Below are 26,651 nucleotides of genomic sequence, written 5' to 3'. Positions count from 1 at the left end.
CCGTGTTTTCAGACACAGCTTCTCCAGGGTTAAGAGAAACCCTGTCCCTCCACCTCCATTCCCATTCCCAGGGCGAGCTCACTCTCTAAAATCAAAGTCTCTGGGGTGAAATTTCTTCTAGAAGAGTCCAGGGGGAGAGATAAGTGGTGGGAGGCAGAGAATCCATTTCAGGGAAAGCGATTCCAGGAACAGAAGAGGGGTATGGCCGGGGCCCAGCCTGGGGGTCTCTCCCTGGTGTCCTCACACAGCCCCTGGGCCAGGAATCAGGGAGACCGATGACAAAGAGCTCTACGCGCAGGAGGAGGGTTGAGGACACAGTCCCGGGTCCCCAGGCCTGGCTCTCAGGGTCTCAGCCCGAGGGCGGAGTCTGGGAGGGAAAGGTCAGTTTTGGGGAGTCCCCATCTCCCGGATATTGCTTCCGCCTCTCACCGCCTGTGTGCGTCCTTCTTCCTGGATACTCATGACGCGACCCCATCTCTGACTCCCATTGGGTGTCCGGTTTCTTGAGAAGCCAATCAGCCTACCCGCCGTCCCCGGTTATACTGTATCCGCGGACTTGCCAGACACAGATTGTCCCCACACCTTGAGGGTGCGGGTGATGGGGTCCCCAGCCTTCTTCATGCTGCTCTCGAGGGCCCTGGTTCTGACCCCGAGTTGGGCGGGTGAGTGCGGATCGGGAGGAAACGGCGTTTGCGGGGAGCAGCGAAGGGACCTGAAGGGGGCACAGGGGGCGCAGGACCCAGGGAGGGGGCAGGGGTGGCGAGTTTCCACCGCCCGTCCTGACTTGTGAACTGTCCCGTCCCCTTTTCCGTCTCGCGGGTCCGGGATCCACACAGGGAGGAGGGTCGCTGGGTCTCAAACCTACCACTTTTCCAGGTGCCCAGTCCCTGAGATATTTCAGCACTGCCGTGTCCTGGCCCGGCAGCGGGGAGCCCCGCTTCTTCGCCGTCGGCTACGTGGACGACACGGAGTTCGTGCGGTTCGACAGCGACGCCGCGAGCCCGAGGGTGCAACCACGGGCGCAGTGGATGGAGCAGCCGTGGGTGGAGCAGGAGGACCCGCAGTATTGGGACCGGAACACGCAGATCGCTATGGGCGCCGCACAGAGTTACCGATTGGGCCTAAACAACTTGCGCGGCTACTACAACCAGAGCGAGGACGGTGAGCCACGCGGGCGGGTCCTGGTCACGACCCCAACCCCACGGACGGGCTCCATCAAAGACCGCGGGACCCGCTACCTCACCTGGGAGGAGCCAGCGGGGACTTTGACCCGGTTTGGTTTTTGGTTTAGCTTGAATCCTGGAGGACTGGAGAGGGTGATGGGGCTGGGTGGGCGGGGACTAAGCTCGGGGGCGGGGTTTATTGGGTGGGGGTTCACCACGGGGCGTGTCTAAGTGGGCGGGGCTAAGCACGGGTGGGGCTGATTGGGCGGGGCTGGCCAAGGGGCGGGGCTGAGTGGGCGGGGCTGACCGCAGGAGGCTGTCAGGGTCTCACACCTTCCAGAGCGTGCTCGGCTGTGATATGGACCCGGACGGCCGCCTCCTCCGCGGGTACCAGCAATTCGCCTACGACGGTACCGACTATCTCGCCCTGAACGAGGACCTGCGCTCCTGGACCGCAGCCGACATGGCGGCTCAGATAACCCGCCGCAAGTTTGAGGAGTCCGGAGAGGCGGAGCGCTACAGAAACTACCTGGAGGGGGAGTGCGTGGAGTGGCTCCGCCTTTTCCTGGAAAAGGGGAAAGAGACGCTGCAGCGCGCAGGTACCAGGGCCGCGGGGCTCCCTCCTCTCCCCTCGGGCTGTGGCTCCTACACGGAGACAGGAGACGGACCTGGGTCAGAACACCCTCCTTTGCATCAGGACATTGAGTCCCCTGGGTTTTCAGAACCGGGACCAGAGACCGACTCCCCCTTTTCTCAGGGACAATTAGGTGCAGTCTCTCTGGGATGGAGGGGAGACCAACCCTGAAACCACCCATCAGCGGTTCCCCTTGACCCTGACAGTGGCCCTGGAACCCATGGGGACTTTCTCCCTCAGGCTTTGTTCTCTGTCCCCACCCAGTGTGGCTGAGGTCTGACCCTGGCTTTTCTGGGTCATTTGGCCTCCACCCTGGTCTGGACAAGAAACCCCTTTCTCCTCTCAGAGACCTGCCTCCTACCCTGGGCTGCGTAACTCTGATTCTAGAACTTTCCAAGACTAAGATATCATCCCAGATGCCTCTGTCTTGGCTGGTATTTCAGTTTTGTGCTCCCTCCCCCACCCCAGCAGTCCTGTCCACTCTCAGGATGGTCACAGGAGTGCTGCTGGAGTGACCCATGAGAGATGAAAAGTTACTGAATTTCTCACCCTTCTCCTCAGACCCCCCACAGGCACACGTGACCCACCACCCCATCTCTGACCATGAGGTCACCCTGAAGTGCTGGGCCATGGGCTTCTACCCTGCGGAGATCACCCTGACCTGGCAGCGTGACGGGCAGGACCTGACCCAGGACACTGAGCTTGTGGAGACCAGGCCTGCGGGGGACGGGACCTTCCAGAAGTGGGCGGCAGTGGTGGTGCCCCCTGGAGAGGAGCGGAGCTACACGTGCCATGTGCAGCACGAGGGGCTGCCCGAGCCCCTGACCCTGAGATGGGGTGAGGAGGGGACACGGGCACAGAGCCTCTTCTCAGGGAGCAGGGGCCTCTGGAGGACTTCAGCAGGGTCGGGGCTGTGGCCTGGGGGTCAGGGCCCTGACCTTCCCTTCCCTTCTCAGAGCCTCCTCAGGCCACCATCCCCAGTGTGGTCACCGTTGCTGTCCTGGTCCTCCTTGGAGCTGTGGTCACTGGAGCTGTGGTGGGGGGAGCTTTGATGTGGAGGAGGAGGCGCTCAGGTAGGGAAGGGTGGGGTCTGAGTCCCACAGCAGGTTTCAAGCCCAGGAAGAAGTGTGTCCACTTTATTAATGTGAAGTACCATCCCTACGTGTGTGCTTGCCCAGTCTGGGGCTGTTTGCTAACACTTACTCTTTAGTGAGGCACGTGTGAACATGAGGCTGACAGATTTATCACCTTAATGAGTCTGGTGATGGGGACCAGGGTCCCAACAGTAACAGGTCAGAGGGGAGAGTTCTGCTGAGGACAGAACCTCTGGAGGATGGTTGTTCCAGTCTCCACACATGTACTTTCCTCAGGTTTCCTGATCCTGTCCTGGGTCCTGGGTCTATACTCACAGTTCTGGAAACTTCTCTGGGGTCCAGGACTAGGGGTTCCTTTTTTTTTTTGTATTTTTCTGAAGCTGGAAACGGGGAGAGACAGTCAGACAGACTCCCGCATGCGCCCGACCGGGATCCACCCAGCACGCCCACCAGGGGCAACGCTCTGCCCACCAGGGGGCGATGCTCTGCCCCTCCGGGGCGTCGCTTTGCCACGACCAGAGCCACTCTAGCACCTGGGGCAGAGGCCAAGGAGCCATCCCCAGCGCCCGGGCCATCTTTGCTCCATTGGAGCCTTGGCTGCGGGAGGGGAAGAGAGAGACAGAGAGGAAGGAGGGGGTGGGGGGTGGAGAAGCAAATGGGCGCTTCTCTTATGTGCCCTGGCCGGGAATCGAACCCGGGTCTCCCGCACGCCAGGCCAACACTCTACCGCTGAGCCAACTGGCCAGGGCTAGGGGTTCCTTTAGGATCTCATGGCCCTGCCTCCTCCCTGGTCTCTCACGGGATGTTTTCTTCCCGCAGGTGGGAAAGGAGGGAGCTACACTCAGGCTGCCAGTGAGTATGGAGAGTGTGACCCCTGAGACCCTGTGACAGTGCAGACGGGAGCCATGGGGAATCCTCCCTCCATAGTTCCTCCTTTAGTCTCCTGTCCTGGGGGCTCTGACCATGTCCTGTTGTGTTCTACCCCAGGCAGTGACAGTGCCAAGGGCTCTGACGTGTCTCTCACGGCTTCTAAAGGTGAGACCCTGATGGGAGGGGTTGGGGAGAGGGGACAGGACTGGTTGATGGGGATTCTCTGGGACATTTTGAGTATGAGGTGGGCTATTGAGAATGTCACCAGTTACAGTGACTGACCTGAATTTGTTTGTGATTATTTTCTTCTACAGCCTGAGACAGCTGCCTTGTCAGGGACTGAATGACGGAAGATGCATCACACACACACACACACCAACCCCATTTGTGACTTCGGGAACATGTTACTTCTCTTTTTGCAAAGGGCATCTGAACGTGTCTCCACTCCTATCAGCATAGTGTGAGGAGGTGGGAGGCTGGCCCACCCCTGCCCACCACGCCCCTTCCCCACACTTCCCTGTCCAGCAGAGGGGGGCTGGGCCTCCCCATCTCTGTCTGTACTTCGTGGAGCACTGAGCTGCAGCCTCTTACTCTCTTATTGAAATAAGACTCTGGGTGTGAATTTGTATTTTCAGTTCTTGCCATGAGGGATTGTTGGGTTAATTAAAAGAGAAGACCCTAAAGTTTGAGAGGTAATAAATGAAAGCACTGAGAACTTTCCAGAACCCGTGTGTCTGCTGTGCTGAGTCTGTTGCAGGGACAGGAGAGGCTGTGAGGACAGAGTGTGGTCAGGCCTGTGCCCAGTCGGTGCTCAGTGCATCATGGGCTTCAAGCGGTCACTCCTCAGCTGGGTCACCTCTCTGCTCCTTTGTCCTTATCTCTCCAGTAGAACTTTGTCCCCCAGGACCTGTATTTACAGGGACTCAAATGTCACCCAGGCCTCATAAATTGTCCTAATAAAGGACACTTGCAGGTCTGTGGGCAGCGAGGACTCTGTGAGGTCAGTCAGCCGAGGCTCAGGCCTGGGTTTGCCTATCAACCCCCGTCTCCTGGGTCTTCAGTCGTTTGTTTCTGTGGAGCAGTGTGACTGTTTTTGTCCTTGTTTGGGGTTCCAGTCTCATTCTCCTCTGGGTGTCCCTGCTTCCTGATGCGTTGATCTGGAATATGAGACAGGAGTAAGGTCACAAAAACTCTCAGCGGATAAAAGTAGACGGAGTTGCTGTCAGTAGAGATGGGGAGGCTCTGGAAGGAGCATATTTGAAAGGACATCACAGGTGTTCATTGTAAGAGATGGTGGAGCTGAGACGTCTGTTAGAAATACAAGGGAGTCGTTGGGAGGGGCCTGGGGGTGTGTAAGAAGGTGTGATGTTGGGAGGTACCTATTGTTCTCTCCGCAGGGGGGCAGAGTCAGGTGGGAGATTTAGGAAGTGTCCCCCCCGGTCAGTGTAATAAAATCTCTGAACACTTGCTCTTTGAAACTGTTCCCCTTATTGATTTCTTGCAGCAAACAATGGAATCCAACCTATTTCTAGCTCAGATATAAAGCAGTATGTACATGACATTGGGGACTAATAGTGTTTGGGGAAAACCACAGAGCAGCTGGAGGCCACACAGCCAGGAGCAGACACACAGACCAGCCTGGTCGGGTCCCACACAGGAACCACTGTCCTGCTGCTGGGCACATGTCACACTCACACCCTGGACTCCCTGATGCTGGACCCTGGTCCTGAGGCCAGGACTGCTGTCCCTGCTGCTCCTGGCACCTGGACACTGTCCCTGCTGCTCCGTCCACCCTTTCCTAGTGCACTCTGCACAGTCCCAGCCTCTCTGTGTCAGCACGTCCCATGGCCGGTTCCAGCATGTGGTCACCTGACTGGTGGAGCCTCATGCCATGTTCAGTTGCACAAATGCTCTGCTTTTGTTCACACCCAGGTCACTAGCACACTTTACACTGTATCTATTTGTTACTGTCTGTCCCTTCCTGAGACCGTCAGCTCTGTGAGGACAGGGACAGGGATGTGATGTCCACAGCTGCATTTCCACTGCCCTGAAATGCCCTGTTGTTGTTGTGTTGAGTGAATGAATGAGTGAGTGCACCCAGACTGCCACACACGGCTACACACCGACACACTGAGTGTGCACCACACTCACACACAGACATGGACACACACATACAGACACACACTGTTGGGGACTGAAAGCCAGCAGGGTTTTGCAGTGTAGATTTTGGGGAACAGAGGTGTGGGGAACTGGCAGTAAGCTGACAGTCTGCCCAACCCCCCACCTCACTTCTTGTTCTGTGAAGTTGCTAAAGGCTATTTTGCTTATGCTGCTGGATTGTTTATACTCATCCTGCCCCCATGTTCCCCGGAAAGACTGGAGGCAAGTTTCTCTTATCCTTTTTCTTGTGAAGTTAAGGTGTTATGTACAGTGAGGGTTTTCTGCACTTGGTAGAGTTCTTAAGTTGCCTTGGAAATGTGATCAGAGATCTCTTTGATTTGCTAATGGCCTCACTGCCCTATAAATAAAACAGGAAAGTGGTGTGGAGGGCGCTCTGTTCTTGCCATCAGCATTGCAGAGGCCTCCCAAGCCCATCCTTTTACTTTAAGCCTATATTCTTAATTCCACATTGTTCCCACTCAGGACCTGGAATTACTAGCCAGGCTGGTTCACAGCAACACACAGTGCCATACACAATACCAACACGCTCAGACTTATGGACACACTCAGGCACACGGAAACACACACTGACATACACTACACCAACACACACACACGGACACACTCACACACACTGACCTCTCGTGCATGCGCACACACACACGGACACGCTCACACACTGACCTCTCGTACATGTGCACACACACATGGACACGCTCACACACACTGACCTCTCGTGCATGCGCACACACACACGGACACGCTCACATACACTGACCTTTCTTGCATGCGCACACACACACAGACACGCTCACACACACTGAGCTCTCGTGCATGCGCACACACACACAAACACGCTCACACACACTGACCTCTCGTGCACGCGCGCACACACACGGACACGCTCACACACACTGACCTTTCGTGCATGCGCACACATACGGACACACACACACTGAGCTCTCGTGCGCGCGTGCACACACGGACACGCTCACACATACTGACCTCACGTGCGCACACGCACACACACGGACACACACACACACTGACCTTTCGTGCATGCGCACACATACGGACACGCTCACACACACTGACCTCTCGTGCGTGCACACACACACACACACTGACGTCTCGTGCATGCGCACACACACACGGACACGCTCACACACACTGACCTCTCGTGCGTGCACGCACACATGGACACACACACACTGACCTCGCGTGTGCACACACACACGGACACGCTCACACACACTGACCTTGCGTGCGCACACACACACGGACACGCTCACACACTGACCTCTCGTACATGCGCGCACACACACGGACACGCTCACACATACTGACCTCTCGTGTGCACGCGCACACACGGACACACTCACACACACTGACCTCTTGTGCATGCGCGCACACACACGGACACGCTCACACACACTGACCTCTCATGCATGCGCACACACACACGGACACGCTAACACACACTGACCTCTTGTGCGTGCACACACACACGGACACACACACACTGACCTCTTGCGTGCGCACACACACACACACGGACACACTCACACACACTGACCTCTCGTGCATGCACACGCACAACGGACATGCTCACACACACTGACCTCTTGTGAGCGCACACACACAGACACACACACACACTGACCTCTCGTGCGCGTGCACACACACGGACATGCTCACACACTGACATCTCTCACACACAATCATGTTCACACACACTGACATCTCTCATATGCTGACAATTCTCACACACACAGGCTTAAAGCCTTCTTTTCTTTCAACAGCATGTTGTAAATGTTTCTCATGTCATTGAGAATCACTATTTAAAATTTTTCCCCAAACTACTGTGATAAATTTCCAATATACATAAGGATTGAAAGAACTTTATTTAATCACTTCAATATTTTGAAAGAACTTTAATATTTTGCTTTATTTTCTGTTATATATCTCTATAGTTTTTGTTAAAATATTTGAAAATTACCTGCCAAATCACACAATCGTCACCCCTAAATATTTCTGTACTCATCTCTTTAAAAAAATCATTTTTTAAATAATATGGTTTTGCCCTGGCCGGTTGGCTCAGCGGTAGAGCGTCGGCCTAGCGTGTGGAGGACCCGGGTTCGATTCCCGGCCAGGGCACATAGGAGAAGCGCCCATTTGCTTCTCCACCCCTCCGCCGCGCTTTCCTCTCTGTCTCTCTCTTCCCCTCCCGCAGCCAAGGCTCCATTCGAGCAAAGATGGCCCAGGCGCTGGGGATGGCTCTGTGGCCTCTGCCCCAGGCACTAGAGTGGCTCTGGTCGCAACATGGCGACGCCCAGGATGGGCAGAGCATCGCCCCCTGGTGGGCAGAGCATCGCCCCTGGTGGGCGTGCCGGGTGGATCCCGGTCGGGCGCATGCGGGAGTCTGTCTGACTGTCTCTCCCGGTTTCCAGCTTCATAAAAATGAAAATAAAATAAAATAAATAAATAAATAATATGGTTTTTACGCTGGAGAAAATAACTAATTTCTTAATATAAAATGTCAAAGTAATACATGACTCTCTTTTTTTAATTTAGTGAGAGAGAGACAGACAGACAGTAAAAGAGAGAAATGAGAAGCATCTACTCATAATTGGGGCATTTCAGCTGTTCATTGATGGCTTCTCATATGTGCCTTGACCAAGGTCCTCTGTGTCATCCCCCCAGAGCCTCTCACGTGGAGAAGAGGAGCGCTCAGGGCCTTGTGCTGTCTCTGAGTGTCCACCCCTCCCGGTCACCCCTCTCTGTGTTCCCTTGATGGTAACACCAGGGAAATCTGAGAAGTAGAAATATTTTCTTTCACTTCCTATTTCTCAGTACTTCTTTAAACTGAATTTTTGAAATGAAATAATATTTTATTTGGGAACAACATCTCACTGTCTACATAACCGTCCACAGTGTGGACATGCACACGGGGGTTCTGGGGCTCATAGCACAGCCCCTCTGGGCCTTCTGTCACCTCAGCAGCGATATCAGGGTCACACCTGGTGCCCTAGAAGTGATGTCACACTGAGACCTGGTGTGAGCACAGTCCCCTCCGTCAGGGTTAAGAGTGAACTCTGGAATGTCCTCTAAGACCTTCCTCTCCTCCAACACTCCACCCCACAATCAAGGGATCAAGAAATTGTCCACCCACTGGAACTAAGACTGACCACCCCAAACCTCCTCATCCCCATCGACAGAGCCCAAGTGAGAGCCCCAGACCCCTGCTCCTTCCACCTCCCTCTCTCACACTCACCACCATCTGCCCTGAATCCACCAGGATGAACCTCATTCTCTCCTTTTCCCTGTGTGTCTCAGTCACCCCTGGTCCCTCAAACATCCTGCATGCTCATCTCCACAGGCTCTGCACAATCCTACCCTACCCAGAGTGCTACCTCCTTGACCTTGGCTATTTCAACATACACAGATGTGGAAGACTGAACAGTGGTCCCCATGATGTCCATCCCAGTTGCATGGAGACTGTGGACAGGCTTCCTTACATGGCAAAGGGACCAGGTGATGTAATGAAGGTTAAGGACCTTAGGACAGGAAAACCATCCTGGATCACCTGGCTGGGCCCAATCATGTCACATAAACCTAAAAGCAGAGAGATTGTCCGGGTGGACTCAGAGATGCTGCAGGAGAGATGAGGGTGAGGGGAGGCAGAGAGGTCCCACGTGGGGGAAGGATTGTGTGTGCTGTGGGGGCCACGTTCCAGGACTGAAGACATCCTCTGAGAGCTCAGGGTGGCTCCAGCTGACACCCAGCAAGGGACTCAGTCCCACATCTGCAAGAATCTGAGTTCAAAAAACCAAGTGAGGCCCTGGCCGGTTGGCTCAGTGGTAGAGCGTCGGCCTGGCGTGCAGAAGTCCTGGGTTCGATTCCTGGCCAGGGCACACAGGAGAGGCGCCCATCTGCTTCTCCACCCCTCCCCCTCTCCTTCCTCTCTGTCTCTCTCTTCCCCTCCCGCAGCCAAGGCTCCATTGGAGCAAAGATGGCCCGAGCGCTGGGGATGGCTCCTTGGCCTCTGCCCCAGGCGCTAGAGTGTCTCTGGTCGCAACGGAGCGACGCCCCGGAGAGGCAGAGCATCGCCCCCTGGTGGGTGTGCCGGGTGGATCCCTGTCAGGCGCATGCGGTAGTCTGTCTGACTGTCTCTCCCCGTTTCCAGCTTCAGAAAAAAAATATATAAAAAAAAAAACCCAAGTGAATGAGCTTGGCAGTGGATTCTTCCAGAGCCCCAGTGAGGGGCAGGGACCTGCTGACCCCTTATTCCTAGTCCAGTGAACACATGTCGGTTGTGTAACCTACACAGCCCATGAGTAATAAAGTGCTATTGTTTAAGGCTACTTGGTTTGTGGTCACTTTATAGCAGGGACAGAACACACACAGCAGAGGATGCTCAGTCCCTGGCTCCTCACTTCCCTGAGCTCCTCTCCTCCATGACCTTCTGCTCTGCTTTTCCTGGGCCCCCTACCATGTCATCCCCTAGACTTGTCATTGCCAATAACCCAGCCCTCCCACAGTCTCCACGCCATGCTTCCCACGCTCTGCCCTCCATCTCCCTACTCACCTCACAGAGCGGCCTAAGCTCTGGAAACACTGATGCGATTAATGTAATATCAGCAAACCATTCATCACAAATGTGCCTGTTTCCCAGGCCTGAGACCACCCTGTGCTACATCACCTCCCACAATCCTTTGTGCCCACTGGGATCCCAGGTTATTATCCTACCATCTAGTCACTGTCCCTCACCCCTCGATGTCCTCTCCTCCCTCCTCACTCATCTTCAATTCCATGAGACAGCATTTCAATCCCTCCCTTGATCTCCCTTGCCTTGTCACCCTTGCTTGGGAAAACTACACAGCCAGGAAATTCTACCTCTGCCCTCCCTGCACCTGCCCCGTGCAGCTACAGGAGGCTGGAGACAACACAGACACGTGTAAGCATCATATTAACATCATGACTCAGACCACAAGGGGGTCCACACTGCTGCCTGCAATCATCCTGTCCCTTCATGGCTCCCTCAGTCTCCCCCATCCTCTGCTCAAACACTCACCCTCCTTCCCCATCTCATTACTGCCAGTGATCTTGTTTCCTGCTTCACTGAGAAAACTGAACACATTAGAAATCAATTATTACCAATTTACAATACCGTCTACTTGGAAACTTCACCGAAGTGAGCTGTCCACACTCCCAGCCAGAGCTGTCCCTGTGCTGGTGCTCAAGGCCTCATCCCTTCTCATCTACATAAAGGTGCTGGTCCAGCAGTTCTTCCCTTTTCCTCTCTCGTCATTTTTTTCTCCACTAGGTCACGTGGCAGCGTGAGAATGCACACCCAGACCTCAGCCTGAGGGAGCATAACTGACTGATGGCCCCACTGCTGTGCTCTCAGATCTGCTACCTCGTTTGCTCTGGGACCTTGCTTCTCACAGGCTCCTTCCCGTCAAAGATTGAGAACAGGGAAACTGAGGCAGGACCATTGCCCCTCTGAGGGCTGACTTAGGCTCCAGGCTCCCTGACACTCTCTCTGAACTTTCCTTACTCTGCCCTGGGTCTGGGACTCCTCCAGCCAACCTTCCTTCTCTCTCTCAATCACTCGGATGACCACATTGAGCACTTGTAACTTCTAGGACGTACATGCTCCTGTTGAAATGCACAGTGACACACGGCTTCCCTGGGCTTCTCTGTACTGAGGACGTGGGGGACTCACAGACAAACTCAGGGCTACAGAATGAAGAACATTTCACAATGTAACAATCCCAAGTCACAGACACACTGTGTGGGAAGTAGAATTCAGGAGCTCTGTGAGTCTGACTGCAGTGCTGGTTAGACACATTTCTGTACCAAGGGGCCAAAATCACTTCTTTACAGATCAGCTTCCTGATGTTCAGCGTTTCCAAGACTTTTCTCCCAACTGGGGTTCACAGACAACAGGGAGACTGGTCTCTGAGAATCTCCATCCAGTGTTTTCAGACACAGCTTCTCCAAGGTTAAGAGAAACCCCCTGGCCCTGGCCGGTTGGCTCAGTGGTAGAGTGTCGGCCTGGCGTGCAGGAGTCCCGTGTTCAATTCCCGGCCAGGGCACACAGGAGAAGCGCCCATCTGCTTCTCCACCCCTCCCCCTCTCCTTCCTCTCTGTCTCTCTCTTCCCCTCCCGCAGCCAAGGCTCCATTGGAGCAAGGTTGGCCTGAGCGCTGAGGATGGCTCTGTGGCCTCTGCCTCAGGTGCTAGAATGGCTCTGGTTGCAACAGAGAGATGCCCCAGAGGGGCAGAGCATCGCCCCCTGGTGGGCATGCCTGGTGGATCCCGGTCGGGCGCATGCGGGAGTCTGTCTGACTGCCTCCCCGTTTCCAACTTCAGAAAAATACAAAAAAAAAAAAAAAAAGAGAGAAACCCCTGTCCTTCCACCTCCAATCCCAGGGCAAGCTCACTCTCTGACATCAGGTTCTCTGGGGTGACATTTCTTCTAGAACAATCCAGGTGGAGAGAAGTCCGGGAACAGAAGAAGAGAAAGGGCTGAGGCCCAGCCTGGGGGTCTCTCCCTGGTGTCTTCACACAGCCCCTGGGCCAGGACTCAGGGAGACAGGGTAACAAAGAGCTGTCTGTGCAGGAGGAGGGATCAGGACACAGTCCTGGGTTCCCGGGCCTGGCTCTCAGGGTCTCAGCCCGAGGGAGGGCGGAGTCTGGGTTGGGAAGGTCAGTCACTGTTGAGGTTTCACTTCTGCCTCTCACAACCTGGGTCGGGTCCTTCTTCTTAGTTAATCCTGACGAGGCCCCATATGTCACTCCTATTGGGTGTCTGGTTTGTAGAGAAAGCAATTAGCGTCACCGCAGTCTCGGTTATAAGGCATCCTAGTGGTTGTCCGAGTCAGTCTCCCAGACCTGGAGAATGCAGTTCTTGAAGTCCCCAAATCTCCTCCTGCTGCTCTCGGGGACCCTGGGCCTGATGCCGGTCTGCGCGGGTGAGTGCGGGTCGGGAGGGAACGGCCTCTGCGGGGAGGAGCGAGGGGACCCGGCGGGGGCGCTGGACCCCGGGGAGGACTCGTGTCCACCTCCACGGTCCAAACCCCACACTGCTCTGTCCCGCCTTTTTTTCCATCTCCCGGGCTCGGGACCCTCACCGGGAAGGGTCGCCGGGTCTCAGCCCCTCCCCATCCCCAGGTCCCCACTCCCTGAGATATTTCTACACCGCTGTGTCCCGGCCCGGCCGCGGGGAGCCCCGCTTCTTCTCCGTCGGCTACGTGGACGACACGGAGTTCGTGAGGTTCGACAGCGACGCGGCGAGCCCGAGGATGAAGCAGCCGTGGGTGGAGCAGGAGCGCCCGCAGTATTGGGGCCGCGAGACGCGGCGCGCCAAGGGCTACGCACAGGCTTCCCGAGTGAACCTGAACACCCTGCGCGGCTACTACAACCAGAGCGAGGACGGTGAGCCACGCGGGCGGGTCCCGGTAACGACCCCATCCCCACAAAGGGACTAGCCGAGTGTCCGGGTCCGACTGTGACCCAATATCGTGAGACCTGCCACCCCACCCGGGAGGAGCACGTGGGACCTTTGATCAGCTTGTATTATCAGTTTGGGTTTAATCCCCGCGGTCGGGGCGGGGCCGAGTGGGCGGGGTCAGGGTCTCACACCCTCCAGGGGATGCTCGGCTGCGAGATGGACCCGGAGGGGCGCCTCCTCCGCGGGTACAGTCAGCTCGCCTACGACGGTACCGACTACCTCGCCCTGAACGAGGACCTGCGCTCCTGGACGGGACGGCGCGGCGGCTCAGATCACCCGGCGCAAGTGGGAGGAGGCCGGTGTAGTGGAGCACTGGAGGAGCTACCTGGAGGGGGAGTGCGTGCAGTGGCTCCGCCTTTACCTGGAAAAGGGGAAGGAGACGCTGCAGCGCGCAGGTACCAGGGCCGCGGGGCTCCCTCCTCTCCCCTCGGGCTGCGGCTCCTACACGGAGACAGGAATTGGACCGGGGTCAGAACACCCTCCTTTGGGTCGGGACATTGAGTCCCCTGGGACCAAATCCGGGACCAGAGAGCGACTCCTTCTCTCAGGGACAATTAGGGGGCAGTCTCTCTGGGATGGAGAGGAGACCAACCCTGAAATAACCCATCAGCGGTTCCCCTTAACCCTGGCAGTGGCCCTGGGACCCATGGGGACTTTCTCAGGCCTTGTTCTCTGTCCCCCACCCAGTGTGTCTGAGTCCCTACCTGAGGTCTGACCAGGCTTTTCTGAGTCATTTGGCCTCCACCCAGGTCCGGAGCAGAAATCCCTTTCTCCCCTCGGTTACCTGCCTCCGACCTGGGTTGTGTCCCTCTGACTCTAACCTGTAGACTAGACCATCCCAGGTGCCTCTGTCCAGACTGGGTTTTGTGCTCCCTCTCCCACTCCTCCTGACCTTTCCACTCCGATGATGGTCACAGGAGTGCTGCTGGAGTGGCCCATGAGGGATCAAAAGTTTCTGAATTTCTCACCCTTCTCCTCAGACCCCCCAAAGGCACATGTGACCCACCACCCCATCTCTGACCGTGAGGTCACCCTGAGGTGCTGGGCCCTGGGCTTCTACCCTGCGGAGATCACCCTGACCTGGCAGCGTGACGGGCAGGACCTGACCCAGGACATGGAGCTTGTGGAGACCAGGCCTGCAGGGGACGGGAGCTTCCGGAAGTGGGCAGCTGTGGGGGTGCCCCCTGGAGAGGAGCAGAGCTACACGTGCCATGTGCAGCACGAGGGGCTGCCCAAGCCCCTGACGCTGAGATGGGGTGAGGAGGGGACGTGGGCACAGAGCCTCTTCTCAGGGAGCAGCGGCCTCTGGAGGACTTCAGCAGGGATGGGGCTGTGGCTGGGGGGGTCAGGGCCCCCTCACCTTCCGTTCCCTTCCTTCCCAGCTCCGCCATCCCCACTGTGGTCACCGTTGCTGTCCTGGTCCTCCTTGGAGCTGTGGTCACTGGAGCTGTGGTGGGAACTGTGATGTGGAGGAGGAGGTGCTCAGGTAAGGAAGGGTGGGGTCTGAGTTTCTTGTCCCACAGGGGGTTTCAAGCCCAGGAAGAAGTGTGTTTGCTTCATTAATGGGAAGTACTGTCCCCATGCATGTGCTTGCCAGTCTGGGGCCGTTTGCTAACAGTTACTCTTTAGTGAGGCACGTATGAACATGAGGGACAAAGTTATCACCTTGACAAATATGGTAATGGAGACATGGTTTCCAGCAGTCACAGGTCAGAGGGGAGGGTCCCTGCTGAGGACAGACCTCCTGGAAAGAGATTAGTCCAGTCCCCACACATGTAGTTTCATTGGGTTTCCTGATCCTGTCCTGGGTCAGTACTCACAGTTCTGGAAACTTCTCGGGGGCCCAGGCATAGGGGTTCCTTTAGGACCTCATGACCTTGGCTCCTCCCTGGTCTCTCACAGGATGTGTCTTTCCACAGGTGGGAAAGGAGGGAGCTACACTCAGGCTGCCAGTGAGTATGGAGGGAGTGACCCCGGAGACCCTGTGACAATGCAGACGAGAGCAATGGGCCACCCCACCCCCCATAGTTCCACCTTTCGTCTCCTGTCCTGGGGGCTCTGACCATGTTCTGTTGTGTTCTACCCAGGCAGTGTCTGCACCCAGGGCTCTGATGTGTGTCTCCTGACTTCTAAAGGTCGGACCATGACATAGGGAAGAGTTAAGGCAGAGGGGACAGGACTGGGTGATGGGGATTCTTTGGGACATTTTGAACATGAGGTGGGCTATTGAGAATGTCACCAGTTACAATGACTGACCTGAATTGGTTCGTGATTATTTTCTTCTACAGCATGAGACAGCTGCCTTGTCGGGGACTGAGTGATGGAAGATGCATCACACACACACACACTCACCTTCCAACCCTGTTTGTGACTTTTGGAAACTCTCACTTCTCTCTCTGCAAAGGGCATCTGAACGTGTCTGCATTCCTATCAGCATAGTGTGAGGAGGTGGGAAGTCGACCCATCCCTGTCCCTATGTCCCCTCCCCACACTTCCCTGTCCAGCAGAGGGGGGCGGGGCCTCCCCATCTCTGTCTCTGCTTCATGGAGCACTGAGCTGCAGCTTCTTACTCCTCACAGAAATAAAATTCCGGATGTGAATTTTTTACTTATTTCTTGACATAAAGGATTGATGCTTTAATTAAAGGAGAAGACCCTAAGTTTTTAAAGGAAATAAATGGAAGCACCGAGAACTTTCCAGAACCCGTGTGTCTGCTGTGCTGAGTCTGTTGCAGGGACAGGAGAGGCTGTGAGGACCGAGTGTGGTCAGGCCCTGTGCCCAATCAGTGGTCAGTGCATCGTGGGCTTTGACGTGGTCACTCCTTAGCAGGTCACCTCTCTGCTTTTTTGTCCTTGTCCCTTTAGTAGAACCTTGTCCCACCAGGACCTGTGATCACAAGGACTCAAATGTCACCCAGGCCTTGTAACTTGTCCTAATAAAGGACCCCTCCAGGTCTGTGAGCACTGATGGCATCATATGGTTGGTCAGCTGAGGCTCAGGCCTGGGTCCGCCTATCTGCCCCCATCTCCTGGGTCTTTATTTGTTGTTTCTTTGTTTCTGTGGAGCAATGTGACTGTTTTTGTTCTTGTTTGGAGTTCCAGCCTCATTCTCCTCCTAGGTGTCCCTGTCTGACAGCAGCAGGAAGTGACTTGCCTGTCATTCTCCCACAAAGCTCTCTGCCAACAGGAGTCTGTGATACCGAGAGATGGGTTTTCAGACTCAACCTGCTCTTGCTGTGAGGTCGGTTGGCAATGGGGGAAGGTCACGTGAGGAACCAGGTTTGGGAACTTTGGCTGGAACCGCCCACACCCATGCCCACCAAAAGAAACTCCCTAGGAGCGCTTTGAAAAAGAACGACTGTCAGTCGATGTAATTTCGCCACGTCATATCAGCCTGGCCACCCTACCGACGTTATAAATTACCTCCGGGAGGGGGAGGCGGTGCGACTTCACTGGCCCTTCTCGCAGACCAGAGAACCTCGTCCGGGATGCGCTCTGAATAAAGTTTCTGTTATTCCACACTTGGTGTCTACGCCCTTCTTTCTTCCTCGGCGAGGAAATACCTTACGTTTAGTGCCGAAGCCCAGGAGGAGCTTGAAGCCCGCTGGGAGCTGCTCCTCCCCCCTTCCCTTCCGAGGGAGACCAGGACCTCCGACCTCCCACCCACTTCGGCACATGGTGCGGTGAGTCCCCTGCCTCTGGCCTCCCTCAGTGCTTTCCACCGAGACTCCCTGTCCGTAATCGCAGCTGCACCAGGGACCTCTTATCCGTTCTGAGTGTGTGTGTGCATGCCGTGGAGAGGTCCCGGACACACCCACTCTACCTAACCATCCGGTGCCAGAGATTGTTTGTTCCGGGACGCCAGTTCTCATCTCTGACCACGACGAGGCTGAGGGCGGCCATGGGGACAAAGGAATCTAAACCTGACTCAAGAACACTCCTGGAATGCCTTATCCGGAATCTCTCCCTCCCTAAAGAAGAAGAAACTGATTTTCTTCTCCAATGTGGCCGGGCCACCATACCCACTGGATAACCAGACCAGGTGGCCTCCTGAAGGGACTTTTGATTTTAACACCCTTACTGATTTACGCAGCTATTGCCTAAAAACTGGGAAACGGTCCGAGATCCCTTACATTCAGGGCTTCTAGTATGTGCGGTCCCGCCCTAATCTCGGCGCCGCCTGCTCTATGCGCAGGTCCTTTGAGCCAGAGAAACCTCCAGTCCTGATCTTTCCTCCCTCGCCTACTCCCTTGAGGAACTCTCTCCCCCTCCTGCCTGACCCCCGGGGCACCCCTCTCTCGGGACCCCTCTCTGGTCCCTTTGGGGACCTCTTCCACTCGGGTCTCTTCCCTCCAGGAAGCCCCCTCCCCTGCAGGCCAGAGCCCCTCCCTTCTCCGCTGTGTTCTCAAGCCCCTCCCCCATCAGGGCTGCCCTCCACCGGCCATTGACCCTCACCTGAGTTTGCAGGGCTCCTGGCCCCACGACCCAGCTTCGGTCTTTTTGCAGAAAGGCCTGAGCCTGTCCTGCCTCTGGCTCCGGCATTTCTGGCCAGATCTGGATGCCAGGCTCCGGCAGCCAGGCGGGCCCATCGCTCGAACTCCTCGGCCTCATGGACGACTGACACGGCCCGGACTTGAAGACCCCCATCACCCTCGCCAAGCCCAGGGTGATGCTGCAGGTAGCGGCTAAGTCCATCTCATTTCCTGTGGACACGGGGCCACCTTCTCTGTTTTGCCATCCCACTCTGGACCTCTAGTTCCCTCACAGGTCTCGGTTATGGGAATGGATGGGACCCCTTCTTTTCCTCCTTCGTACGCCACCCCTGACATGCAGTTTGGACGGAATCCCCTTTTCACACCCGTTCTTAGTTATGCCCTCATGCCCTGTACCCTACTGGGTCGGGACATTCTACACAGTCTCGGGGCCACTATCCAGCTGACAGCATCTTCCCACTTACTTCTACCACTCCTGACTGAAGGCTCTCCCACTACCACAGATCACCCTAACCCGGTCACACCTCCTATTCCACCAGATACTATCAACCCTCAGGTCTGGGACACTTCTACCCCTGTGGTAGCTACCCACCACTCACCCGTTCACATCTGCTTGAAAAATCCCTCCCAATTCCCATCTAGACCCCAATTCCCTATTTCAGCAAGTCACCACCAGGGCCTTAAACCCATAATTACCCGCCTCTTAAACCAAGGCTTACTCATCCCCACGGACTCTCCCTGCAATACCCCATCCTTCCTGTTCGAAAACCTTCAGGAGCTTATCGCCTCGTCCAAGACTTACGTGTAATTAACGAGGCAGTAGTTCCCCTCCATCCAGTAGTCCCTAATCCCTACACGTTACTGTCACACATTCCCTCAGGCACCACTCCCTTCACGGCCCTAGACCTCAGGAATGCCTTCTTTACCACCCCTCCACACCCTGACTCTTACTTTCTGTTTGCCTTCACCTGGACACTAGCACAGCCCAACCGCTTACGTGGACCGTCCTGCCCCAGGGATTTAGGGACAGCCCACACCTGTTTGGACAGGCGCTGGCTTGGAATCTAGCTGCATGCAATCTCAAAACTAGTACTCTCTTGCAGTATGTAGATGACCTACTCCTCTGCAGCCCCTCCCTGTCCGCCTCAAGGAGACGCACCTCCACCCCTCTTAACTTCTGCACGGTGAAGGGGTATCGTGTCTCCTCTGCTAAGGCTCAACTTCACTCTCAGTCCGTGGTCTGTCTGGGCATCGCCTTAACCCCCATCACCCAAGATCTCACTCTAAGTTGAACTCAGACCCTCCGCAGTCTCCAGCCACCTACCACCACTGATCAGATTCTTTCTTTCCTCGGTCTAATAGGCTTCTTTAGACCCTGAATCCCCAATCTTGCTCTCTTAGCCAAAGCCCTCTATGAGACTTCAAAAGGGACTCCCACGGGACCTCTCACATCCCCCAACACTTTTAAAAGGGCTTTCTCTACCCTTCGAGACGCCCTCATCTCCTCTCCCCCTCTCGCTTTACCTGACCCCAGACGCCCCTTCCACCTTTTCACGGATGAAAAGCACGGTAATGCAATTGGAGCTGACTCAACCTGTGGGGCCTCCATACCGCCTGCCCGTGGCATATCTCTCTAAACAACTGGGCTCCACCGTCAAAGGCTGGCAGCCCTGCCTCCGGGCACTGGGCGCAGCAGCTGAACTCACCACGGAGGCTACTGAGCTCACCCTTTCCCAACCCATCACTGTCTTCTCCTCCCACAGGCTCACCGACCTCCTTTCACACAAATCTCTTTCTCTGTTGGGTCCTTCCCACCTACAAGAATTTCACCTCCTGTTCATCGAAAACCCTTCAGTCACTCTTTTGCCCTCTCCCAGACTCAACCCAGCCACTCTACTGCCAGCTCCAGCGACACTTCCAGAACCCACCCACTCCTGTACGGAGCTAATAGATTTCCTCAACAGACCTCGAGATGGATTATCAGATTCTCCTTTGAAAAATTCAGATCTGCCCTGGCCGGTTGGCTCAGCGGTAGAGCGTCGGCCTGGCATGCGGGGGACCCAGGTTCGATTCCCGGCCAGGGCACACAGGAGAAGCGCCCATTTGCTTCTCCACCCCTCCCCCTCTCCTTCCTCTCTGTCTCTCTCTTCCCCTCCCACAGCCAAGGCTCATTTGGAGCAAAGATGGCCCAGGCGCTGGGGATGGCTCCTTGGCCTCTGCCCCAGGCGCTAGAGTGGCTCTGGTTGCGGCAGAGCGACGCCCCAGAGGGGCAGAGCATCGCCCCCTGGTGGGCAGAGCGTCGCCCCTGGTTGGCGTGCCGGGTGGATCCCGGTCGGGCGCATGCGGGAGTCTGTCTGACTGTCTCTCCCCATTCCCAGCTTCAGAAAAATACAAAAAAAAAATTCAGATCTAATACTCTTTGTAGATGGGAGTTCTGTACAGGGACCCGACGGACGACGACGGGTGGCCCATGCAGTGGTCACCACCTCCTCCACCTTAGAAGCCCAACAGCTGCCAGAGGGCACCACCTCCCAGAAAGCAGAGCTGATTGCTCTCACGCGGGCACTCACTCTGGCCCAGGGAAAACACGTAACTATATATACTGACTCTAAATATGCTTTTCTTATTACCCACAGCTACTCTGCCCTCTGGAAGGAAAGGGGCTTCCTCACTACCAAGGGCTCCCCCATAATCAATGCTACCCTCATTTCTGAACTTTTTCAGGCATTACAGCTTCCCGCTGAGGTGGCTGTGGTACATTGTAGGGGCCATCAAACCTCTCAGGACCCGGTGGCCTTGGGAAATGCTCGGGCCGACGCGACAGCTGGAAACCTCACCCTGGGAGCCTCCCCCTCTCCTCTCATGTTTCTCTCCACCTCCTTGAAACCTCCCTACACTCCTGAGGAAGAACAGACCCTCCTCAGAAAGGGTGGAGACGTGTGCAACCAGGGATGGATATTTCTCAGAGATAGAATTGCCTTACCAAAAGGACAGGCTGAAACTTTCCTGCCTGATATCCACTGTTCCTTACACATAGGGCCAAAAGCTCTCTATCGGTTCTTGCAACCACTCTTTTTCCTCCCAGGCCTCCAGCAGACTATCGAAAAGGTACACGCAGCATGTGCTGTCTGTTCCAAAGCCTCTACACAAGGGGGACTCCGCCCCGGCTTCCCCACTCATCAGCTGAGGGGGCACGGGCCAGGCCAGGATTGGCAGATTGACTTCACTCACATGCCCCCTCACAAAAAACTCCGTTATCTCTTAACTTTTGTTGCCTCCATTCTCATTGAAAACATCATCCCGCGGTTTGGACTGCCGACTACCACCCAGTCAGACAACGGCCCGGCCTTCACTGCCCAGATAGTCCGGCAGGTTGCCACCTCTCTCAACATCACCTGGAAGCTCCACATACCCTGTCACCCTCAGTCATCGGGTAAGGTGGAAAGGGCCTATGGCATCCTGAAGAGTCAGCTAACCAAACTCTCCATCGAGACCAGGCTCTCCTGGCCAAACCTCCTCCCCCTGGCACTCACAGAATCAGAGCAACCCCGCGAAACCCCACTGGACTCAGCCCCTTTGAGCTGGTTTATGGTACACCATTCCTAATCAATCACAGCTCACCTGTCAACCCCCTCCTCTTGCCACATACCTCCCTTTCTGTCTTTACTCCGCCATCTTCTCAGGGAACACACGGACCGGACCCTTCCTCCCATAGGGGGTCCAGATGAAGCACACCCAGCGGTCCCCCTCCAGCCAGGAGACAGGGTTCTTCTGAGGGAGCTCCAGCCTGGCTCCCTGCAGCCCAGGTGGACGGGACCCCACACGGTAATACTGACTACTCCTACCGCAGCCGAGCTGCTAGGGCAGTGATGGGCAATCTTTTGAGTTTGGTGTGTCAAAATTCGCCAAAAAAACGAGCCTAACTCGGGTGGTGTGTCACTTCGAGAAAAACGGCCTAACCGGAAGTCCCAGAACTGACGCTCTGTGTTGGAGTTCTGTTGTTTGGGCCTCAGACCTCCGGCACAGAATGTCTACACTACAGCAAGTGTTTTATCCTCGGCTACTGCACCTGGCCGTTCAGGAGCTGAGGATGAAACGTCCTTCTCGGGATGCGGCCCCATACTTCTCTGGTATGCAGCCGCATGTGGCCGTGAGTCATTGGAAATGGCTATGCTTAGCCTGACCTGTGGTGGTGCAGTGGATAAAGCGTCAACCTGGAAACGCTGACGGTTCAAAACCCTGGGCTTGCCTGGTCAAGGCACATATGGGAGTTGATGCTTTCTGCTCCTCCCCCCTTCTCTCTCTCTCTCTCTCTCTCTCTCTCTCTCTCCCTCTCCCCTCTCTATAATGAATAAATAAAATCTTTAAAAAAAAAAGATTGCCCTGCAACTTGAGAAGACAGGGGGCGTATCTGAGCCCAAAGCCTGCTTTACAATCTCAGTTGCAAGGGCCGATTATAAAAAAAAAAAAAAAAAAAAAAAAATGGGTATGCTTATCAGTGCTGACAGGCGTGTCATAGGTTCGCCGTCATGGTCCTGGGCAAACACCTTGGTACCATGTCTCTCGCCTCAAGCTTGCCCCCATGCAGGACCGCTGGCAGTCGGAACCACTGGGCCCCACCCGTCTCCGGCTCACCCAAAGCTTGGGCCCTGCAGACCCTCCTGTTACTCCTGTCCCTCCCACCCGGAACCTGCCGTCAGAGTGAGTTAAAGCAGGGAGCAATGCTGTTACTATATCAGTGAGACTGGCCCGGTGGAAGGAAACATCAATGTCCTCCACTGTCTGCAAGAGAAACTGCGCAAGGACCTCTCCTCCTACAACCCGCTTACCTCCTGGTGGCAGCCACCCATCCTCACCCGGGCTGCTCCATCCTAGCTCCTCTTCTAGTTATCACATATTACTCATATTTGCTCCTCTTTCTTAGATCCTTACCGGGCCGCATCCGCGAGGTTTCTCGACTCACAGTCAACCAGATGCTCCTACACCCATATACGCGACTCCCCTCAGAGCCACCACCTTCCGACAACCCTTCCCCACGACGCCCCGAACCAGCAGGAAGTAGCCAGATGAATAGCGGCACCCCTATCTCACATAAAAAAGGTCAGAATGTGAGGTCGGTTGGCAATGGGGGAAGGTCACCTGAGGAACCAGGTCCGGAACGTTGGCTGGAACCGCCCACACCCATGCGCTCCAAAAGAAACTTCCCAGGAGCCTTTGAAAAAGAACAACTGTCGGCCCTGGTTGGCTCAGTGGTAGAGCGTCGGCCTGGCGTGCAGAAGTCCCGGGTTCAATTCCCGGCCAGGGCACACAGGAGAAGTACCCATCTGCTTCTCCACCCCTCCTTCCTCTCTGTCTCTCTCTTCCCCTCCTGCAGCAAGGCTCCATTGGAGCAAAGATGGCCCGGGCGCTGGGGATGGCTCCTTGGCCTCTGCCCCAGGTGCTAGAGTGGCTCTGGTCACAGCAGAGCGACGCCCCAGAGGGGCAGAGCATCGCCCCTGGTGGGCGTGCCGGGTGGATCCTGGTCGGGCGCATGCGGGAGTCTGTCTGATTGTCTCTCCCCGTTTCCAGCTTCAGAAAAGTAAGAAAGAAAGAAAAGAAAGAAAGAAAGAAAGAAAGAAAGAAAGAAAGAGAGAGAGAGAGAGAGAGAGAGAGAGAGAGAGAGAGAGAGAAAGAAAGAAAGAAAGAAAGAAAGAAAGAAAGAAAGAAAGAAAGAAAGAAAGAAAAGAAAAGAAAAGAAAGAAAAAGAACAACTGTCTGTCAGCCAATGAAATTTTACCACATCATATCCATCCGCCACCACCCTACCGAAGCTATAAATTACCACCCCACCCCACCCCCCACGTCCGGGGTGGGGGGAGGCTGCGTGTCTTCTCTGGCCTGTCTTGGGGACCAGAGAACCTTGTCCGGGATGCACTCTGAATAAAGCTCTTGCTATTGCACACTTGGTGCCTACGCCCTTCTTTCTTCCTGGGCGGGGAAATACCTTACACTTTCCTCCTTCTGGGGCTTGATTGCTCTTTTCATCTTTTCCCAGACCAAGCTCTGGAATCAGCAGAGAGGAGGGATTCCTCACCTTAGAGAAGTCCCTGCTGGAATTCTCTCTGCCCGCCCGCCCGCCCCTGCCCTGCGCTCCAGGGCTGGCTCAGTGCAGACTCAGGGACGAGCTGAGCGGGGTCCACTGCAGATTTAGGGGGAGCATCCCGGGAAAGTACAGGTGCATTGCAGTCAGTGTGAGGGCACCTTGTGCTGCAGCCGCCACAGGACAGCTGTGGTCTGAGGCCCCATCAATAGAGACGCGTCTCTAGTGCAGGGAGCTGCCCCACACGGACCACTCAGGAACCACGACTGGTTGTGTGCAGACGTGTGGCACTGTTGTTCACGTGGGGACATCACTGAAGTCAGATCAGGAACACTGCTGGCCTTGGGAGTATGTGTCGTGTGGGGAGAGACAGGTGTGTATGAGCGCAGTGAACAGGGAGGTGTCTGTGTCAGAAGGGGGAGGTGTCCTGGGAAAACGCAGTGGGGAAGGTGATCCCGAGTGTGGGCTGTGGGGACAGGAAGATGGCTGTGTGATTTGGGGGGTCAGTGTGGTCTTACTGGGAAGGTGGCCTTGAGGAAAGATGTGAAGGACATGAGGAATTGTCCACGAGGATGTGTGGAGTTCTGTCCAGGTAGGAACCTCCAGTGCAAATGCCCTGGGGCAGGAGAGTGAGGTGTCTGGGTAAAGCAAGGAGGCCTGTGTGGGAATCGGGCAGAGAGTGATGGAGATGAGACAGAGGCTCGGCCAGACCTCGGGGCCTGAGGACGTTAGAAGGGCAGGGACTGTGGTCTGAGTGAGGTGGGACTCACAGTTGAGAGCAGGAGAGGGACGTGGTCTGACGTCCCCTTTGAAGGGTCCTGTGGCTGCTGTGCTGAGAACAGACGTGGAGGCGAGGGGGGCAGTGGGAGCAGGAGGGTCGGGCAGACTCCAGGCTGGAGGTGCTTCTATGGGGTGCGCAGTGGACTCACAGCATTCCTGATGGTTAGTCTGGGCTGAGAGAGGAGTCAAATCCCTAAACATCTCAGAGGATGCAAGAGACAGACACTGTCAGGAAAGATGGGGAGGAGGCATATCTGAGGGGCATCACAGGCATTCATTGTAAGAGATGGTGGAGCTGAGACGTCAGAAATACAAGGGAGCCGTCCAATTGGCAGCTGGACAGAGAAGCCTGGTGATGAGGAGAGATGTTTGCTGGACAAATAGACTTGGGAGATGACACATAGAAAGTATATTTAAAACCTTGAGAACAGAAGAGGTGACCCAGGCACTGATGGCTGCAGAAGACAGAGGAGGAAGGACTGACCAGGACCCAGTGCTGAGCGATCTGCTCAGATACACACCAGAGCCGACGGCACAGTTCTGTCTCCGCGTCTAGAAGGCATGGCGACCACGGAGTCCCAGACTTCCCTGTGCGCAGGGGTCCCCTGCCATTTTGTTAAGACTCAGACTGTCGGGAGCAGAGTGTGAGAGTCTGGATTATAACAAGGTCGGTGCTGATGCTGCTGGTCTCAGGTCACATGTTTAGTAGCAGGAACCCAGACCAGGATCTCCCAGCGATACCTGGTCTGGAGCCTAATTCTCTGAGACGATGGGTCTGGGAGGGCCCTGGGGGTGTGTAAGAAGCCCACAGCAATCCTGAAGCTCAGCCACACTGGGAACCCCTGAGTGACAGAGCTCAGGGTGGGGAGTGGTCTTAAATCCACATTTAAAGGTATTTTTTTTTCTTCAGAAAGAAAAGGGGAAACATATGTTCTCTATCATGAGATGTAATGTTGGGAGTTACATGTCATTCTCTCTGCCGTGGGGCAGAGTCAGGTGGGAGATTTAAGAAGTGGCCCCGGGTCAGGGTAATAAAATCTCTGAACACTTGCTCTCTGAAACTGTTCCCCTCATTGATTTCTTACTGAAAACAATGGAATCCCATCTGTTTCTACTTCAGATATAAAGCAGTATATACATGATATTGGGGTCCTATAGTGTTTGGGGGAAAGCCAGAGAACAGATTGAAGCCACACAGGAAGGAACAGACCCACAGTCCAGCCTAAGTCGGGTCCCACACAGGAACCACTGTCCTGCTGCTGGACACATGTCACTGCTCACACCCCTGACTCCCTGATGCTGGACCCTGGTCCTGCGGCCAGGACTGCTGTCTCTGCCACTCCCGCCACCCTTGCCCAGTGCAGTCTGCACAGTCCCAGCCGCTCTGTGTCACCATGTCCTGAGTAGAGTCCAGCATGTGGTCCTCTGACTGGTGGAGCCTCATATTGTGTCCAGATGCACAAATGTTAGTGGACATGGGGAACCCCTCTTTTATGGAGGGCTGTGGTCTCTGTCTCCCACCAGACTCTTTATGTGTGGAATTCTCCTCATGTGGGAAGAGAGTTCAGGTGCTGGGGTGAGGGAAGAAGAGAAATAAATTTTCAAGTCTTGGAGCAAAAATTTGAGAGTAGAACCTTCTGGGACTTTGTAGAGACTCCAGTTTGGCTGGAGAACAAGTGACCAGTAAGTGACATCCCAGGCAGAAGTGACTTGCTTGCTCTTACTCTGAATTTCTTTGTGGAATGTGAGGGGTTTTTTCTCCACTCACTCAGTTCTCGGATTCTCAGACACCAACTGTGTTTCCTACAATTCAACACAATTCCCGTGCAAACTACCTTGACTTAGCATCAGACCCCACACA

At 55.4% G+C, this 26,651-nt stretch overlaps 1 protein-coding gene and 1 non-coding gene across 2 annotated transcripts; both read left to right on the top strand.

Moving 5' to 3' along the window:
• The first annotated feature begins 547 nt into the window (after positions 1–547).
• On the top strand, positions 548–4,486 carry LOC136387727 (HLA class I histocompatibility antigen, B alpha chain-like). Its single transcript, XM_066359697.1, has 8 exons — positions 548–662; positions 877–1,161; positions 1,487–1,762; positions 2,359–2,634; positions 2,754–2,870; positions 3,711–3,743; positions 3,879–3,926; positions 4,076–4,486. Exons 1-8 carry the CDS (start codon positions 599–601, stop codon positions 4,078–4,080), a joined length of 1,104 nt encoding a protein of 367 aa, XP_066215794.1. The 5' UTR covers positions 548–598; the 3' UTR covers positions 4,081–4,486.
• An 18,679-nt stretch (positions 4,487–23,165) lies between these two features.
• On the top strand, positions 23,166–23,237 carry TRNAA-GGC (transfer RNA alanine (anticodon GGC)). The gene has a single exon. It is a non-coding gene; the product is annotated as a tRNA-Ala (tRNA).
• Positions 23,238–26,651: the final 3,414 nt, after the last annotated feature.

The sequence above is a fragment of the Saccopteryx leptura genome, chromosome 1, assembly GCF_036850995.1.
Source record: "Saccopteryx leptura isolate mSacLep1 chromosome 1, mSacLep1_pri_phased_curated, whole genome shotgun sequence".
Lineage (NCBI taxonomy): Eukaryota > Metazoa > Chordata > Mammalia > Chiroptera > Emballonuridae > Saccopteryx > Saccopteryx leptura.
Note: the sequence above shows the minus strand (reverse complement) of the source record. Positions and strands in the feature narration are given on the sequence as shown.

Coding starts and splice junctions, on each gene's coding strand:
- LOC136387727 (XM_066359697.1), top strand. CDS start 599: ATGGGGTCCCCAGCCTTCTTCATGCTGCTCTCGAGGGCCCTGGTTCTG. Junction 1,162..1,486: donor CTACAACCAGAGCGAGGACG/GTGAGCCACGCG, acceptor GGAGGCTGTCAG/GGTCTCACACCTTCCAGAGC. Junction 2,635..2,753: donor GCCCCTGACCCTGAGATGGG/GTGAGGAGGGGA, acceptor TTCCCTTCTCAG/AGCCTCCTCAGGCCACCATC.